Source organism: Labrus mixtus, chromosome 7 (assembly GCF_963584025.1).
Source record: "Labrus mixtus chromosome 7, fLabMix1.1, whole genome shotgun sequence".
In the NCBI taxonomy this organism is placed as follows: Eukaryota; Metazoa; Chordata; class Actinopteri; order Labriformes; family Labridae; genus Labrus; species Labrus mixtus.
In genome coordinates this window covers 5,923,661-5,943,228 of record NC_083618.1, presented here as the reverse complement: position 1 = coordinate 5,943,228, position 19,568 = coordinate 5,923,661, and the positions used below count along the sequence as shown (strand labels likewise).

The following is a 19,568-nucleotide window of genomic DNA, read 5'->3' as shown; positions in this document are numbered from 1 at the left end:
CTTGGTCATGTATTTCTTTTACACCCAACTCTCTGGCTCACCAATGACTAACACTGTAATAGTTTTATGAATCCACAGCTCTACTTTACAGCCAATGGACACTTAAGCTGCATAGTTTGGATAAGGTAATATGTTATTCTGTGTATATAGTATTCATTTTCATCTACGGCTAGACAAATACAACAAACATGGTCAATATAAAGATAATGCCCTGACCTCTCCTGACTTTACACCCTGTCCCTTCGTTCACAGCTCTCACCAGAGCAGTCTTGTTCACTTCAACACTTCAAGCGCCTTTAAAGACCACTTTCATCTTCCCCCTTCATAAAAAGAGGCAGTGTCTCTGGTGAAAAGCGCTGACAGGAGCAGTTAAAGCCAAGTAGAGGTGGCTCAACCATGGCCCTATGACTTCAGTCTTTGTCAGAAGTAGTGAGTAGGATAACACACCCTCTTCAGGTTTTGTGTGCGTCTGTGTGTATGTACACTAGCAAGAGACAAGGGTCTCAGGTGGCGCTGGTGGCGCAGTGGTTAGTGCCCACTTCCCATGTATGGAGGCTATGGTCCTCCAAGCTGGCGGCCCAGGTTCGAGTCCAACCTTGGGCTCCTTTCCCGCATGTCATGCCCCACTCTCTCTCTCTCTCTCTCTCTCTCTCCATGATTTCCATCTCTATCCACTATCCCATCTCTCCAATAAAGGCACAAAAAGCCCAAAAATAAATCTTTAAAAAAGAAGAAGAAAAGAAAACAGGAGTCTCAGTTAGCTTCAAAGTGCACTAGAGTTTGGTTGGCTGTCGGTACAAATGCAGTCCGAACCAAACAAGTGAAGTGAACCAAAAAACAGTGCATTGTGGGTTGAATTTGGTCGGATATTTTGTTGTATAAAACGGTAATAAAAACAGATAACAAAAAGACAGCAAACCAAATGTTGAAACTGAAAAATGTCATAGTCCTTGGAAAGATTTAGTGCCCTTTTTGAATTTAATGACAGCAACATGTTTCAAAAAGTTGGGACAGTTGCAACGTAAGACTGGAATGTTGTGGAATCAGTTAGGCTCACTGGCAACAGGTTTGTGATTTTAGAGGCTGCATCTTACTGAAGTACATTTGGGGAAATGTTCACCGCTCTATGTAAGATGGACTGAGGCTAAATGGAAAACTATCCTGTGATCTGATGAGTAAAAATTTGACTTTTTCTTTGGAAATCAAATCATTGGCGCGCTGTTCTCTGGGCTGAAGAGGAGAGGAACCACCCGGCATGTTATCAGCCCCTCAGTTCAAACGCTAGCATTTGTGATGGTATGCAGTGTGTAAGTGCTTGGCTGGGGTAACCTCACATTTCTGTTGGTTTCATGATTGCTAAACATATTCTGCCAAATAGACAAAGTCTTTATCGGAAAGTTCTGCTTATTTCAGCAAGACAATACCAAACGTACTCCTGTAGGTATCCTGTAGTGCTAAACATGACCCGGTCCCTACTGTGTTTGGAAATGTGCCACTGACATCAAGTTCAAAATGACCATATACAGTACTTTTCAATAGACATTTGATATGTTTTCCTTTTGCTTTTTTCCAAATGTATATGAGATTTCAATCATATTCTATTTTATTATGTTCCACGACCCACCTTTTGAATTCAAGGTTGTTGTTTTTTGGTTTCAAGAAAAAAGACAAAAAACCTAGAGCACAACACAGGAAATACTCAAATATTGTGTACAGACCAGCAAAGAAAATGAAATTAAGACAACTGTGTATGTGTTGTGTTAGTTTCATGTGGGTGGTATGAGTGTTTGTTCTGTATGGTTCTCTGGAGGTGTAGTCTATCGCTTAGATAACAAGATGGAAAGAAAAGAAAATACTTAGAATAAGAATTCAGATCAATTAAGTAGATTATGGATCAATTATTTGAACCTGCATTTACCAACACCATTACTACCTACAACAATGATAATAATTAAGGTAATGAAAGTTGATAAGAGCAGATTATTTATAAGTGCCTCTGTACATGAAAATATAAGGGTTGTCTGGTTTCATGGAACAGAAGTCTGTGTATATAGATGAATAATTAAATAACTCAATCTTACCTGTTCACTGTCTTTGGAGTGTTTTTGCACATTAATTGCACTTTGTTGTTATGGCAACAGTTTAATTGTTCATACCATTTGAAAATGTCTTTGTAGCATGTTGTTCAACCTAATTAAGCCGACAAAATGAATTAGGCTTGTGTTTGGATTTAATTGGTTCATACCTTGGCCTTGAGCTTCTGCTTACACTGAGTTAACATCTTTTAAACTTCTGATGTTTCATGTATGACCACTTTGTTAATCAAAACATGAAATATATGAATATGAAATATTCTGAAATTGGAATGATTTGACCTTTTTTTTAATTTGTGTTGAATACTGGACTATCATAATAGTAATGTTTACAAGGGAGACACAGCTTTTCTTTGAGCACTAATAATAGGAAATTGGCAAATTTAAAACATTTAACTGTGCTGATTTTTTTCATTTGGCCAGAGTGTGACACAAGTATTATTTTAAAGGTCACATAATATCCTCCTTTTGAGCCAGTTTCTGTTAGTCTCAGAGCTCCCCAAAAACATGCCTGTGAAGTTTCTTCCTAAAAATCCACTCTGATCCTGTATTTTATCAGGTCTCTTAACCTCTTTATTTCAGACCTGCTCAGAACAGGCTGCTTCTGTGTCTGTAGCTTTAAAAGCAAATGAGCTGTCTCTGACCACGCCCCTCTCTGGAAGGGGATGTCGCTCAGGCTTTCTTGCACCATGCCCTATCGTTTACGGTAGAAAGGCGGACTCAGAGGTCAGAACAAACACCTAGCTGTGGGAGTGTCACCCACCTGGGGGAGGAGTTACTGCCCTTTGTGATGTCACAAACTGCCTGTTTGAGCACAGATTTTCTGACAAGTGGAGCAAGCAAAAACTGAGAGGATGGCCTTTTCTCATAATTGGGGGGGTTTGTAGACAGACTAGAGACACATATACCACCATGGTAAAGTATATTTAGCATATAATGTGACCTTTAAGATCTTTATAATGTGTTGGGGTCCTTTAATATAACTATTAACTGCTAATATCAGGTCAAAACAACATTTCTCTTTTTTATACATTTATCCAAAAAGCTCTACTTTCTCTTTGTCCTTGCCTTCCCCCTTTCCCGTTTAGCTAATCAATCTATCATCTCCTTACTGCTGTCTACAATATGTTCTCATTTCACTTTCCTTTTTACTTCATTCAGTTGTTGCAGTCATACCCTTGTCCACTATAGAGCTCCCTCAAGCTTTGTCTGCAGGGCTAAACTCCCCTCAGTGTATGCCCTTCCCTCCTGTTAAATACACATACTATTACAGCAGAAACTCAGTGTCCTCTTTTTGCCCACTTTCATCACATTAAAAGGAAATAAGTAAAGGTGGGTAGATAGCTGGGGAGAGCTGCAGCTTTCCTCACCTCACCACCTCATTCCCTGCAGGGCTGTCGATGATGGACGGAACAGCTCCTGCTCCTTCAGACGGCTAGCTCGTCACACAAGGAAGACAGATGTTAGTGTGCAGTTTTCCTGTCTCCAATACCATGACGAGATAAAACCCACCTGATGGGAAGACAACATCTGAAGGGGGCTAGTGTGAAACATGGGGTTATTGACTTGGACACTGCAGCATACTGAAAAAACCCATTGCAGGCTAAATAATGACTGCAAGTATTTGCATATCATAAACCTTTTTGTTGCAATGAATGTACACAGACGTTCACTGTTCACATTACTTTGGCCTCTCTGAGGATCTGTTGTCATCAAATGCATTAGCTGACTCTTATAGGCCTCTCCTTTGAGAAGAAAAAAAAAGGGCACACATCTGAAATTGTCTTAACAGCTGTAAATAGGCTTTGCAGGGTAAAGCTGCCTGTCTCTCAAAGAGCTGATTTCTGTAAGCTGCTTAGTGTTTCCACCTCCTCATTACACACCCTAACCTATTCATGTCGTGGGTGAGACATGGAATTACTTCTCACACATTGCCTGTATCGTATTAGGATGATGCTAATGTGCCAGTAGAAGTGAACATGCAGTCTAATGTTTGTTGACAGTGTGCTCTGCATATTTGCCGGCTTGCCTTGTTTCATGTTGGAGTTAAGTCAAAGTTCATGTAGGAATGGGAAATGTACTATACTGGCCTAAAATGGACCATTATAATAGTGTTATTTTTCTCCATCCATTAGGCACCCTTCATTACTCATGGAGGAAATGGCACTGAAAGTGCTCCTCTTTTTCACCCGTCGATCGGCAGAAGCATATTTTTGCTTTTAGAAAAGTTTTATCTGCTATTGTTCACGCTGAACTGATGAAAATGTTCGTTCAATAATGAGAAGTGGGAACTTGTGTTTGTGTAGACTCTTGGCCACTTATTTAAAATGTATTTTTTTAAGGAGATTCTCTTAAGCACTCTGTTGTCTGCAACCCAGAGGTAACCTTCTTGTTAAATGTCTCACATTGTGGCTTAGCGTGACTTAATGTTGTTGCACAGGCTTCATTCTCGAGAAATGATTCCCCCTACAGATACCCCTGTGGTCATTTAGCACCCACCGCTCAACAACAACATTGTCATTACTGTCACCCCTGTTGTTGTGTTGCAGTGCAGAAAGTCTTAGCCAGCGGTTTGAACTGCACCTCTCTGTCACTGCGAGGAGAACTGGGCCACCTCAGGATGTCATTAGAAGTGCTGTCCCCGTCTGAAAGCCAGGTGGACTTGTCCTCTAATGAGGAATCAGCAGTCAGGAAAGCACCGACTGCAGGAGGTGACACACAGAGGTGCCGCTGTTGGTACGGGACGCTGATATGCTCATCCACTGAGTAGAAGTGAGATGGCATCATTAGAGGCAGAGACAGATGCAGGGACGGTGGGCTTAACCAGACAAGACAGTGAGATGGTAATGATATATTTAGTTGTAGCGCGCGGAGCCAAATTGTTATCTCTGATTTTTTTTTCTTTTTTGTCAAACACTCTTTGTTTGTCTCTTGTTATACAAGTCCCAATATTTACTCTTAAAAACTGCCTGAAGCTAGCTGAATTTGTAAAGGGTCGTTAGGTTTTTATCATTTTCTGTTCACTCTTCAACCTCAACCGGAAAACCACCGATCATTTTTCTAAGCCCTTAGAATTCCAGAGCCGTTGTGTCAAAGTGGATTGGAACACTGATGGTTTTATTTTTTTCGTTTGGTTCACCTGCTATATCCGCATGAATGGAGACCCGCTTTCTGCGTGACCCTTTTTTCATTCTGGCAGAAACAGAAATGGTAAAAGTTTATGAAAAGCTGAACTTGTTGGAGAGCACAGCAGCATCCGCGGAGAACAAATAAAACCTCACAAGGAGTCTTAACCTTAAACACTAACTGTTCCATTTGCTGCTTCCAAAGGTGCAATTAAAACATAACGTGCTGGCAGGGCTATTACACCAAACATTACAGTGAAATTATGCTCTTTTCTTATTGTAAGGTGTTTCTATTTTAAGTCATTAATATTGCTCTTTGGCTATATGGTCCTTTGTGCTGTATTAGATTATGATTTCATCGTGCCCAGTATTAGTCAGCCATGAATGTGGCACAGCTAAGAGCCCTGTGGGGAAGTGAGTCAAAAGCTCGAGCTGCTCCAGTAGCTTTATGCAGCCATCAATATGTAGTTGACAACATAATTGAAGTTATTTAAAGACACGCCATGTGCCACTCGATGGAAGCAAATGGAAGCACAGATTGTTGTTCTTTCTACGCATAGTCCTGGAATAACCCTGAATAATGCATTCTATTTCAGCTGCTGGAAACCTACTAGTCCAACAAAAAAATACCAAGAAAGAATATTTAGGTCTCCATGACTTATTTGAATAGCCTTGTTCGCGATTCCAGACTCTCTATTCTCTAAAGACTCATTTCTGCCTGTTTGGCAGCAATCAAAACTCTTCCTGCATCATAACCACGAGGTGTGCTGTCTTTATGAGCACAGATGCTGAAGAAGTCTTCTTTAGTGGTTTCCCCCGAAGTGTTAATGACGTTTATCTATAGGAGGGCTCCGGCTCTCTGTGCTACGCTAGTGTTTGTTCTCTCTCCCACTCCCAAGAGTTTTATTAGTCTACCCATTTAGCCGCCACATTACTTTCATTTCTGCACAAATGCACGCTGGGGATGGTCGTCCTGATCTTTTCCTCCTTTAACACAGATGGTAGCCACATCTTTACACTCTCTGCATTGGCACAAAGCCCACATCTGTCCCCTACCAGCCAGTATCCCCCTCATGACGCAGCCTCAGAGGCTCAATTAAAAATCAGACCTAAGCCAAAATTCCTGCTAGCTACTAGTGGACTACACGGAAAAAGAGAAAGGGGTGAAACGAGAAAAGGTCTTTCTAAGGAGGGAATGAGACAGAGGGTGGAAAGGACACTGATTGTAGAAGTAACAACCTCCTTGCCAGCTGCTGTCACAGCAAAGCAGACTAGGAGTTGATTTGTACTCATTATTGGAAAATGAGTGTGGCCTGGGGATGATGACCGCATTACTCCCATCGCATGTGATATGACTGGAGATGTTTTGCAAAGTTAATTCCCCCCCCCCCCCCCTGTGTCCCCAAGATATAGAGAAATAAATGGAGATGGAAATCTTTCTTTGCATCTTCACAGTGGGCCATGAAAGATTCTAATGGAAGCGGAGGAACTGATTATGCAACCACAGCTCCCTCCCCCCTCCAAGAAAAGTATTTTCATTCAACTAATAACCAAAGCACTTTCTGCAGGAGGTAATTCTAATTATCAAGGCTACGGCAAGTTCAGGAATGATCTCTTATGTATCTCTGCTAATTATGCATTTACAGGAATGAAAACATCCATTTAATGTAAATGGATAAACGACATTTTTCTGTCCGCACAGTTAGAATGGAATGCCCTTTATTAGAGAGACCTCTTAAGTGGAGTGCACACTACAAGATAATCTGGCCAATCGTCGGCCTGATTCCCTCCTTACGACCAAAGTCAGCAAAGACCCGACTATCTGATGGATCCAACGATTATCTTGCCAGATTCTCCTGTGGTGTGGGGTGTGTTAAGAGTGTTTGCGACCTCCCCAATGTGCTCATAAAATTATTCTGGGCCGCCCTGATTTTTAAATCGTAAATATTAAAATGTGATCAATATTTACGATCAGAAATCCTGTTGTGTGGGGAGAACACAGAGGAAGACCGAGCACGAACTCTGGGAATTTTCATGTGGAACAGAACAATAGCCAATAGGGACGCAAGCTGCCTGAAGCAGGAAGCACAACAAACATTACCATGGCGACCAGCAAACGCAAAGCATAAATTTAGATGGATGTCATAAAATCAGGACCGACTTGTTGATTTTCTGGCACAACCCAAGTGTTTATATGATGTGTCCTGTAAAATAAACCACAATACAATGAATGTACCAGCTAACAGCTAGCCACGTTTAGCTTGACCATCATGAGATTGATAGTTGAGACTCTGGTTGTTGGTGAATGAATCGGTTAGAGTGTGGTGTGCTCAATTGGTCATCTCTTTGCACACTAGGACTGAACTGTTAATCTGTCATGTGTGGTGTCTCTCACATTTTCAAAATCGTTTAGGTTTTTAAAAATCATGTGGTGTGTGCCAGGCCTTAGTTTACAGATTTAATATTGCATCATCCTTAAGAAAACCTTAATCTCTGACACTAAAACTGCCTTTCCTTATTAGCTTGAGACATGCACCCTTCTTTGCCCTTGTTCATTGCGCTGTCTGGGTTGAACATAAAGACAATGACTTGTCTCTGATTCTACATACTGGTGCTCCTTTTTCACCCAATCCCCACTCTGTACCGCACTCATTAGGGAGCAACCTTTGTCCGAGTGTTAGAGGCCATCTCATGTCTGTCGTATTACCAGATAATGGTGCACCCTGCTCTTTACCATGCCCTATGTTTGCTGTGATCTTTGAAGACATCGTTATCCTCTCCACGTGTTCACACAGAGAGCTGAGTTTGGTTTTACAGCTATATTCTTCCTGATGAAAATTGTAGACTTTTTATTTATGTATGTCTGTATGAATCTTTTTTTCCTCTCATTGTATACCTCAGTTGAAGAAGTTAGCTTGTATTATCAGCACATTGCTTTTCCAGTGCCAATTCACAACTGCTGATATTGCAACAAGATCTTATTGTGTGCCGCATAATGAGCAAGTTCTCTATCAATTACTAGTGCGGCAGGAATGAACACCTGCCTTGTTCTCACCCCATTAACTTCCCTGGCGTATTACATGCCTTTTAATATATTTAATATGTCTTCGGGTTTAGAGCCATTTCTTGCTCTTTTTTTTGCAAGGTCCTCATTAATATGTCAATTCTTTCTGCTCACCTCAAACAATGTAACCCACCTATTTTGCTCCATTCTTGTTCCCTAGCTTGTTTCTTCTTTTTCTCGTCTTTAAGCAAAAGTCATTTCCTTTGTGCGGTCCCTCTCCGCTGCACATGCCCGCAGGACACTCTATTTCATCTCGCTTTGAACTCTTTTAAATTTTGCGCAGTAGCAGTTCTTTATTAACATATTTATTCATTTATGAATCTTCTCAAAGCCCGTTGCATATGAATACACCTTTATTCTCCCATTCTCTCTCTCTCTTTGCTCCCCCCCCCCCCCCTCAGCTCTAAACTCTCCACAGAGAACAGGTCTCACTAATGCAGTGTTAGTTTAATCCCTGCCACCCTGTCAGAGGCTATTTTCTCTGAGGGCCTTTTCTTACTACAGCAGCAGTGAGCACAGCCAGACTTTTAAGACTCTCTTTTCTCACCAGCTGTGGACATTTTCCACTTTGATTGTATAGTTTTTCTTTTCTTTTTTCTTTTAGTCAGTCAAAGAGGGCGCTTGCCTCCAGCCATCAAGGTCATGATGTCTTTCCAGCTATCTCACCGTGGATCATCCCCTTCCACTTTTCCTACCACCCACTTCCCACCCTGATGGCAGCCACCTGTCAATGGCTGAACTCCCCCACCTAGATAATAATAACCCAGCCAGAGACCATCTTTCATCAAGTGTCCTCGCCCTATTTGAATAGAGGGAGATTGTGGGCAGGATGCTGAATAGACAGCTGAGGGGCCTCCTCCTGATGTGCGAGTTCTTGCGATGTGGTTGTGACAGCAAAGGGGATGCTGGGTGGTTACACAATGTGAGCAAGGTCATGTGAAAGCTTTTCAGTCATGCAGATAAATAAGTCCTTCTTGCATTCAGATTATGACAAAATGCCATCATAAAAAATCACCAGTGAAACACACAAAATGGATATGCTTTGTTGATTGTAGTTTTTAACTGAGATCATTTTCTTTTTTGATTGGAAACGGGCATTAATAGTTCCCAGAAGAATGTGACCAATATCCTCTGATGTTTCCTCTATCACCATCGTCAGTTCCAAATTGTTATCTATCATAATACTTAAATATAAAAGAGAAAACCTTCAACACATAAAATATTCCACACACAGAAAAGAACAGCAGGTTGGTGTTTGAAGGCACATCTGGAGAAATTAACTGGTGAACTTTCAAAATACTCTGTTTGCTCAACAACACTATGTTAGCATTGTAGCAATTATCGTAAAGCCCTTTTGAACATCCTCAGAGAATTGATAACATAGCCGTTTTCTCTATAAGACCTTTCTGTGCATTACAGTGAAGGTGCAGTGATTCATACACATTGTGATAAGTGATGCTGGGGTAATTCTTCTACTGTTTGTTTTGCTAAAACTTGGCTTCGTAAACTTTTTCAGACCTGATATAATTCCTGATCTTTTCACATTTCGTCTCGTCTCCCCTCCTGCCTTCAATCAGATAGACAGATAACTGGCAGACTCGAGGGGCATTCGAGGTGCTGAGCCTCTAAAGTGCGCCGACTCTCTTTCTCTGTCTCTCTTCCCCTCTGTTTATCTCTCTTTTCTCAATCCATCCCTCTCTGTCTTTCAGATGCCAAGGAGATCGTGCTGAAAGCTCAGATTCTGGCCGGTGGCAGAGGCAAGGGTGTGTTCGACAGCGGCCTTAAAGGAGGAGTGCACTTGACTAAGGAGTAAGTATGCCCCTCTGTGCATTTTCACACTATGAGTTATTATAGAAGATACATTCATTGTTTTCCTTCCATGACAGCAGCTTTTAAACTGACGAGGCTCAAACAGCTCTCTGAAGATGTTCCCTAGACTCAAAGGCACTGTCAGGATTACTTGTGCTGCAGATAAACAGTTATTCTGTCTTGCAATGTCTCGTTTTTTCGAGAACTACCCTCAATTATGTGTTGAAAAGTTTAAGTGTTTTGCACCCCTCACTGAGTTTCCCTTCTTCTGGTTGATATGGTTTTTGGCTCCTTCTTAGGGTTTATTGTGTTTTAGTCTCAATTCACAAAGTGTGTTGAGTGTAGTCCTCCACTGAAGGCTCACTTTGAAACCTTGTGCATTTTTCAAAGGGCTAAAAAAAAAAAAAACATCTTAAAAAGAGCGTTCCTTTGCTCAGGCACTGTGTTTCTCTCTCTCTCTCAGCGTTCCATGTACTGAAGTGCTGCTATCTTTTTAGTAAAGGTCCCTATCTCTTTCTGTCGCCTTAACCACAAAAAGGTGATTTATGACAATTGTCCCACAGATGTATCATCGTCAGCCTACTTCAGGGTTTCGGAATGGCCGGAAAGTTTTTTCACAGTGAGATATGCTGAAGTTCGTCGTCCCCAGACAGTGACACGAGTGCACAGTTCACCGTTATATCATCTATCAAAGAACGAGTACAACCCCTGGCTCCCTTTTTATTCACTTAGAGAACCCGAGCAGGCTTACAGCATGTGGGCTGCTGTTACACAGAGTGAATAAGTAAGGGCTCATTCATGGCATTCTGTAGATTTACCAAAATGTGCTTTGTCAGGATAACTTACATTACCTACTGTTCTAACATATTCCTATTTCTTTCTACTCTATATATTGTGATGTATATTGTTACTGTGTATATTCAAAATCCATACACAATTCCTCCTTCTACTTATCTCTCTTCACGTTATAAAAGCAGCTGTAACACCAGCATTTCCCCACCGAGATTAATGAAGTATCTCTGATTGTGATTGTAATTATCCTCCTTTGCACTCCTGACATTTTCTAGATAGATTCAGCACATTCAGGTCCTGGTATTTTTTGGAGTTCTCTTTCATACATGCACCTCACAGCAGGAGATTGTCAGGGTCACACGCCCTCTCATTTAGCTTAGTTTGGGTGAGGATCTGCATTAAACGTACAAGAGGAGAGTTCAGTATTGGTGAATGTGTTGATATCACTTCACTATGCATAATAATTCTTCATGTTTTTAATCTCTTTCAATTTCTCTCTGTTCTTCCGTGAAGTTCGTGCAGGCTGCATGTTTCTATGTATGAAAAGGTGCTCTATAAATAAAGCTGAGTTGAGTTCCACAGTAGAAACACAAGAGGATAACACATGGTACAGACAAATTAGGTGAGGATTTAAGTCGGACCAAAGTATGAAAATTGGTCTGGAGACTGTAGAGGTGCCAGGTCACTTCCGGAGTACTACCGCGGTACCATTGAGCAAAGCACACTATAACAGCTCTGAACGTGCTTGGTGTGTAGCATCCCCACTCTGACACATCTCCACATGTCCATAGGTCTTGTTTGAGCATGTTTGTATTTCAGGCCTATGTGTGTGAGAAGAATGTCTCTCACTAACAGAGTGTAAACCACAGACTGTAAATATTAATGGACAAAGCCTGAGTGATGTCAGCCAACTGTTCCTGAAGGGGGCTCCCGAGGCTCATCGGCAGCAGCCGCCATGCTGGAACTCCTGTCTCAGCCTAACTTTCAGTCAAGCTAAGGACAGGGAGAGAGCGGGAGCTGAGGCGGGCTTTAAGCCTAATGACAAACAGTTACATCACGCCCACCTGTCAATCATATCAGCTATGCGCCTAACTATGGATAACACGTATCGCTTATAAAATCAAAACGAAGCCCTTTGATAAAAAAAAATCACCACCCGTACAGTGTGTGCCCATGATGACAATAACAAATCAGACCTATTTTGTTTTTTGTCCCAGGCTGTAAACACATTTATTTCTACAGTTAAAACTATCTTTTTTGCCTGTGTGTTTATGTGACATAAGGGGATCTTGGAGCCAGCCTCAAGCGGACACTAGATGAGCTGCAGGATTTTGCACTTCTGCATTGTCTGCATTATTTAAGACCGGAGGTTTCCGCTGACCAAAGTTTCCCCTCAGGGATTAATATAGTATAAAAAATGAAATAAAATAAAAAACGCCCACTCTAATGCAGTGGCTGTCCAGACTATTACCTGCCTGCTGTGTTTACACATTAGCTCACCTCAACTTCATGCTGAAATATTCCTAAAGTGCTTGCAGGAAAGGCTTTGCATAAAGACAGAGTGACTAAATTAAAAACCATTTGAGTCCACACATGCTGCTGAACAATGTTGGGAAACTTTCAGGAGTACAGTGCATGTGTGGACGGAGCTTATTTATGCCCTGAAAATACTGAGATATATCTCTCTTCAACTGAACAGAACTCCAGAGAGATCAATCATTTTATAAAAGTATGCTTTTCAGGGATTGTTTTGTAGATGAAGAATTGTTTCTTTGAGAAGGAGCCTGTTTGACCTGTATCCTCTCTCCTTCAGCCCTGCTGTGGTTGGTGAACTTGCCAATAAGATGCTGGGTTTCAACCTGACTACAAAGCAGACACCAAAGGATGGAGTGAAAGTGAAAACGGTGAGCCACTGCACAGACTAAAGGAAAGAAAAGAAACGTACTTTACTCTTTCTTGTTTGTTTTTTTCTGACCCAATTTCAAGGCATTTTGAGTCCAGTAATGCAGTTCTATAAAATTAATGACTCTGAGGGAAGTTTGGCTCTATGATTTTTTTTTTAAACTTGGTTTAAAAAGTAGCTGTCCACTTTTGTTTACTGTGGTGTTTGCTGGTTGGTGTTATGGCTCATTGCATAAATTGAACCTGGCCCACTGTGAATATAAAGTGCTTGGTAAACAACTGTTTCTATGTGCCACTAACAAGCAGGAATATCATTTTCTCCACTCGCATGCTGCATGCAGTACGTCCTCAAAACAGACATTTTCAGGTGATGAAGCGCTCTCAGTCTGTGACTGGTGTGTTGGTTACGCTCGCTTTCTCTACCCCTGCTATCCCCGAAATCCAGCTCCTACTTCTACTGCCGAGTTCAGGTGGAATCAAATGAGTGTCGCACTTGTCATTTTTATAGAATGCACCAGCAGAACAAGACATTTACAAGCTCAGAATAAACAACCCGCTTCATATGCTGAGGACAAAACAACAAAATAAATTGTACGAACTTGAGATAGATGTGAGCTAGAGGAGATGGAATCATCTAATCTCTCACAAAGAACATCATCTTTAACCTGCAGCACTGAAATCAGACCTGGCAAGAGCAGCCGTTGACTGTCCCTGAAGGATCTAGCACCGTAACATGGTAGTCACAACCTTGTCTGTCAGACGTCAACCAGAGCTTTGCTGTCAACCTGCCAATGGAGCTCACATCAACCCGCAGCCCATACTGCACCCTAAGCAGAGAAATAGCACATGGAAAAGGCGCAGCACCGTCAGCATGTGCATGGATTTGCTGTCATGGACCTGATGGAGGGAAGAGGAGGGAAGGGTAAGGGAAAATGAGACAGGAGGTGTAAGAGATGGTTGTTAAAGAAAACTGCAGGAGACATGAAAAGGGGATTTGAGGGTAAAAGGGACGAACAAGACAGAGGAAATAGAATATATTTAGACAGAGTGAACAATCAGGCTACAAGTCAAACAGGATAGAACTTAGGAGAAAGTTTGAGTGACTGAAAGAGACAACATTTGGACAAGGAGATAGGGCCGCTGTCTGTTAACACCGAGGTAGGAGAAAGCTATCCATCCTCGTTCACTGGGCGATAGAGTGGAAGCTGAACATAAGGCCCCTGCATGTTCAAACAAACACCTTATCCAGGAAACCTGCAGCCCATTAACCACCACACAACTGACAGTTCCTGTCTGGTTTTTTTTCTCTTCCAAATTAGATTTGCTTGCTTGCTTCCCTGTTTCTCTGTTTATCTGCTGGTCTTTCTCTCTGTTTGCCTTCCTGTCTCTCTGTCACAGCATGTGAGCTTTTCTTAGAGCTTTGCTTCATAGATTCTACCCATCTATGGTCCCTGCCTATTTGTTATCCATTATGTGTAATGTAGTATTTAATGTGCTCCACCTTTCTTGATGATATTCTGTAATTTGACAATTAAAATAAATGAGCAAAGGTTTGCCTAATACTGAAGGGAAGTCAAGAAAAATGTATTTAAATAAAAGGGCTAAAGAGGTAATCATGATGTCAAGCTGATAGCATATTAGCATCTCTTTCCTCCTGCTGTGGCATGTGCAGGTGATGGTTGCGGAGGCCCTGGACATTACCAGGGAGACCTACTTTGCAATACTGATGGACCGCGCCTGCAATGGTCCCGTCATGGTGGGAAGCCCCCAGGGAGGCATGGATATCGAGGAGGTAGCAGCCAACACCCCAGAACTCATCTTTAAGGTAAAGTCAATCGTCAATCAAAAATGACACCTGGTGAATTATGCTCCAGGCGGGGACAGAGATGTACATAGTACTAAGATTCAGATTCTTTACTGTCCGTTAAGGGAAATTTGTTTTTCAGCAGGAACACACAAAAGACAACAAATGAACATTTTTACTAAGTTAGTATGGACAATATGGAGGTGTTCAAATGTACAATTAAAGTGCAAGAAGAGCATACTGAGGGCTAATTGCTATGGTATTTACGTCTTAGTCTGTTGATTTGATGCCAAAACATAATGGAAATGGTCAATAATGGACTAACAGAATAAACATCCAGTGACGTCAGTTTTAACTTCAGAAATGGTTTATGTACTTAACAGTGTTGATTTAATTAGATCATTTCTTATGTTTAGAGATGCTTAGATAGTTTCATATCATCTCTGCAGTCTGTGATTTTACAGTTGTGTTATTGGTCAAAAGTCAGCGGCCTGTGAGCTCAATCAATTTAGTCCAAATGATCAGGACATCATGGGGGCGTGCCATGACACCTGTCAATCATCATGCTACAGTGCTGGGGGTGTAAACAGTATGCTCATTTGGAGATACATAGTGTGTTTATTCTTGTTACTATTAGGTTTTAGTTGCTACTCTAGGTTTCACCCAAGTTTAAAACAATCTGTTGTGAGTTATTTAAAGAATCATTTATATTATAAGAAATGTAGAGCAAAGCCCTACTGGCGAATTTATACCAGCCGCCCCTGATCACAACACAGTATGTAGCTAATATGTACTTATAGTCTTTTAGGAACAAAGTTTTATACTTTGAAATCCTGCAAGAAAGGGGTAAAGCTGTTCTCTGTATTTTTCTTATTATTTAACTGAGTTTGTTGTCATGTCTTCATGCACACTGCAGCAGCTGAACATGTGCCCATCGATAGCAGCCACACACTGATTCTTAAAATGAAAAAAAAAAAACAACAACAACATGCAAACACTCGGCCTTCTGTGTTTTTGTACTGCTGTTAACTGGGTTCCAGTTACAAAGCTCACTCCACCAGTACACCTTACTTGGCAACAGGTTCTAGTTGTAGCTAACAGATGTCAAATTAAAGCCTTACAGATGGAGTTGGCCTGCACATCCATTTTTTTGTTTATCCTTCTTTTTCTATAGTGTACAGATGTTATAGCAGATTGTAAAGATCCTGCAGAGATTGATGCCGTTTATTATATCCACACACTATTTCAGATTGTAAAAGCAGCACCCAGCTGTCTTGTAGCTATCTAACACAGACACAACAGAGCAGTGCACCTTTATAAATCGTATTAAAATCTACATTGTCCAGATCTAGTTTGTTTAGAACGGCAGCTGCAGTTTTATACTTTATTTCTACACTGCCCTGAAATCCTCCAGCCGATGTAATACCTCTGAAATAAGTGATAAGAGAGCTCCTCTATCTGAAAGTCAAAGATACGAGGGTGTAATGATCATAAATCTTCAGTTTCACTCCTAACTCTCCCTTTCTCCACGTCTGGCAGCTTGCCACCACTTAATTACGATGTCGGCAGTTTAATATGAACATCCGCTTTGTGTCACATTAAAGCCCCGTGTTGGAGCCTTGTTCTCTCTCACTCCTTTTCTCCTATTGTGTATCTCTCTCTCTCTCTTTTCCATTTTGCTGCCTATCTTATAGGAAGTCGTGGATATATTTGAAGGTGTGCAAGACGAACAGGCACTCCGCATGGCAGCTAATTTGGGTTTCAAAGGACCTCTGCAGAGACAGGTAATGAGCCCACTGATGGCTTCAAAGTCACAACGCAAAGAAGGGCCAGACAGATGTACAATTAGCATGCTCACCAAAAGACAGGCATATACATCGTCAGTCACAAACAAAAACTTGTTGTTATTAGTTTTACAGAGTCCATTTGTGAAGTGTCATCATTTCACCAGGCAGACTCATTTGCCGTACTGTGCTCCACAAGGCTGAAGGGGCGGAAATTCAGTAATGCCACCATTGTTTGATAGAACATGAGACACAGAGATTGTGTTTGGAAACCATGCAACAAGAAACAACACTTCTCTCAATGGGTGACCTGTTAATCGAGGACAATGAAACATAAAAAAAGATCTTGTCACCTTAAGTTTAATGAGTTTTGTTCCGACAACATGAGCTAGTAGTGCCAAGGAAGAAACGCCCAGAAACACAACATGTTCACATTCACAGTGGGTTTGTGTGTGCTTAGACGTTGGGTTTATTTCAAAGCCATTTGTCTCTTGGCATCAGATCACTAATTTGTTTTATTTTCCACAGGCGCCGTGGCATGAGAAATCAGATTAGTTTAGGATCTTAACACACGGGATACATACAAATCATCCAAGTGAGTCTGTGTCTAAGAAGCAGACTTAAGAGTCAAAGGTGTTTAAGCTTTTGTTGCATCCCATTGTATGTGTGCCCGTCGTTTCAGAATACTGAATGGGCATTGATTTGAAACGGGCAAGAAGAGAAAGCCAGAGTGATTGGTTAAGTGACTGCACTGTCAGTGTGTTTCTCCTTGGTTGCTGTGATTCAGCTGCCAGATTGTTTGATTCAGAGATAATGGAAGAAAAAAAATCTAAAATACCTTTTCTGTCTTGAATGAGGTGAAGGATGACAGTATCTTTGTGTAGACAGACATGTTTGTGGTTGTGTGGTAAACAGAGAAAAGACAGTGAGATTAGTCGACTGTCTGAAACTGTGCATTGACTCTTATAAGTCAATGCCATGTCACCGCTGTCTGTATTACTGAACAACAGCAATAGAGATACAGCTGAGATCCCTTTAAACAGGGGGCTTTAAAGGAAGAATGTGCAACTTTTTGATCCAGTAGATGCCACCCTTGAGCATTAAACCAAAACAAACTCCTGTTGGGTGACACCTCCGATATTGTGAATCCTGCACCCTCCTCCAGCGACACACCTCCAACCCCTCTCTACTTGCGCTCACATGAAGGAGTTATGAATTAGAACGCACCATAATTAAGCACCATTAAGTGCAAAATTGTCCTTTGCTCTAGCAATTGCCTTTGGCCTGCATTGTTGTGTTAGCAGGCTACTGTAAGCACACTTTGGTTAACTCATAGTTTCATATTGCACATAAATTGACACGGAATGACCGTGATCTAAAGACACTTATGTGACATGCAAATAAGCAGTGAGTAGGCCATGTTATTCTTAACTACTCCTCGACAAATACTCAAGGCCGTCCAGTCCCTGTAAACATGGCCCGACAACAGAACAGCTGGCTGGACTCATGCTTCTCACTCAGACAATCATGACTCAGAGAGACATTTAAGAGGATATACTTGAATTCTTCTGTATTATGTGTAAAATGTTGCACATTCTTCCTTTAAAGAAAGGACTTACGTGATGATGCAATTCAATGTAGCTATTTTCACTTCATGTGTTCATCTTTTACACATTAACTGTTTGTATAGATGAATTCCTACAGCCATTTTGTGGGCGCTGCCATCTTTCGGTAGTGCCAAAGTTGTAGCTTGTCACGACTGTTAGAGCAGCTGAGAACTCCACAGGTTCTTTCTTACTCCTTAACATGGTTGTATAAGGTAAAGTTACAAGTTACAAGGTTACATAGAAAGTCATGTTATTTCAAAGGAACTCTACAGGGACAGGTAATGGGCCCACTGAAGAAAATATCTGAAAGATCTGCAATGAGCACAGCAAAAGACAGGCAGACACATCATCAGTCACAAACTGACCAAAATACTGCAGAAACTCTCTACCTCGTGTATATAAATTAACCTGTCTGTTAAATAATTACACATTTTATTATCATGTTTATCAACATTTTGCACTGTTGTCTCATTTAGTCTTGTACATATTGGCTGAGGGACTGCAGACGTAAGCTCTGAGCTAACTCTGGTACAATACATCAGATGGCAACATTTATGTTTAATATTGTACATCATGGTCCCTTTATAAATACAATTCAAAAAATGAATAACGCTGATTCTGAAGCTGATGTTAAAGGTAGAAAAATTGTCAGTTTTTAGGACAGCTCGCTTTCAACCCACAGCTGTTTGAGAGACGCCATTGAAGTAATGCAACTTGTCAACTTCCTGTTCTCCGCTGGATTCGTCTATACATCCTGTATGAAACAAGGCACCCAATATAATATGTTTGAATCTAACAACAAGGAGGAATCTACTGACATTAGCATCATTTTATATAAAGAGTGTTAGCATGTGTTGACAGTTTTCACAGTAGAAGAAGAGAGTCTCTTTTAGCACAAAGACTCACACATTCCTATAAAACAAAGTCAGACAGCATGATGTTGAGGGTTATTTGACATGTCTTATGGAGCCTGAGTGGGATGTGGAGTGGCTTTGGTGGTGCTTGCTGCGTCGAGCTGAACCATCAGGTAATAACTGTCCTCTGTGGACCTCATAGGCGGCTGATCAGATTAAGAGGCTCTATGATCTGTTCCTGAAAGTCGACGCCACTCAAGTCGAAGTCAATCCTCTTGGCGAGACTCCCGAAGGACAAGGTATGATGTATCATGGAAAAATTCCTGTCTTTGTGTTCATGAGAGTGTTCACTTGTCCTCTGTCTTTCTGTGTGCAGTATGTGTGTGTGTCTGCACGTATCTTTGTTGGTGTTTTAACCTGTCATTGTCTGTCTCTAAATCATGTTAGCATGTGTTAAAGTTTAAAACACTTTTACAAGAGAATTGTTAAAGTGCTGAAACAAGCAGCCATCCTTATCTCTTACCGTGGAATACAGGCTCACTCTCTCCTCAGGTCTGAATATATTTATGTGAAGAGTAATTGCAACACATTGACGTCAGTTTCTTGTCAGCATGACTTTGTCTGGATCAAAAACCAAGTGGCTTCAGGGAGCAGAGAGAGTGTGTTGGTGTTTGATGAAGATTCCTTGTTGTTGATGATTAACTGAAGTCTGACATCAGCTAGAAATGAGGAGT

The 19,568-nt window shown here is 41.2% G+C and overlaps 1 protein-coding gene across 1 annotated transcript in view; it reads left to right on the top strand.

Moving 5' to 3' along the window:
• The window catches only part of suclg2 (succinate-CoA ligase GDP-forming subunit beta), a 110,858-nt gene that overhangs the window by 36,112 nt on the left and 55,178 nt on the right, over window positions 1–19,568 (top strand). The window contains exons 3-7 of the mRNA XM_061042335.1: window positions 9,992–10,091; window positions 12,697–12,787; window positions 14,458–14,610; window positions 16,284–16,373; window positions 19,037–19,133. Of these exons, the coding sequence (XP_060898318.1) occupies window positions 9,992–10,091; window positions 12,697–12,787; window positions 14,458–14,610; window positions 16,284–16,373; window positions 19,037–19,133 (531 nt within the window). The remainder of the gene's footprint in view (window positions 1–9,991; window positions 10,092–12,696; window positions 12,788–14,457; window positions 14,611–16,283; window positions 16,374–19,036; window positions 19,134–19,568) is intronic.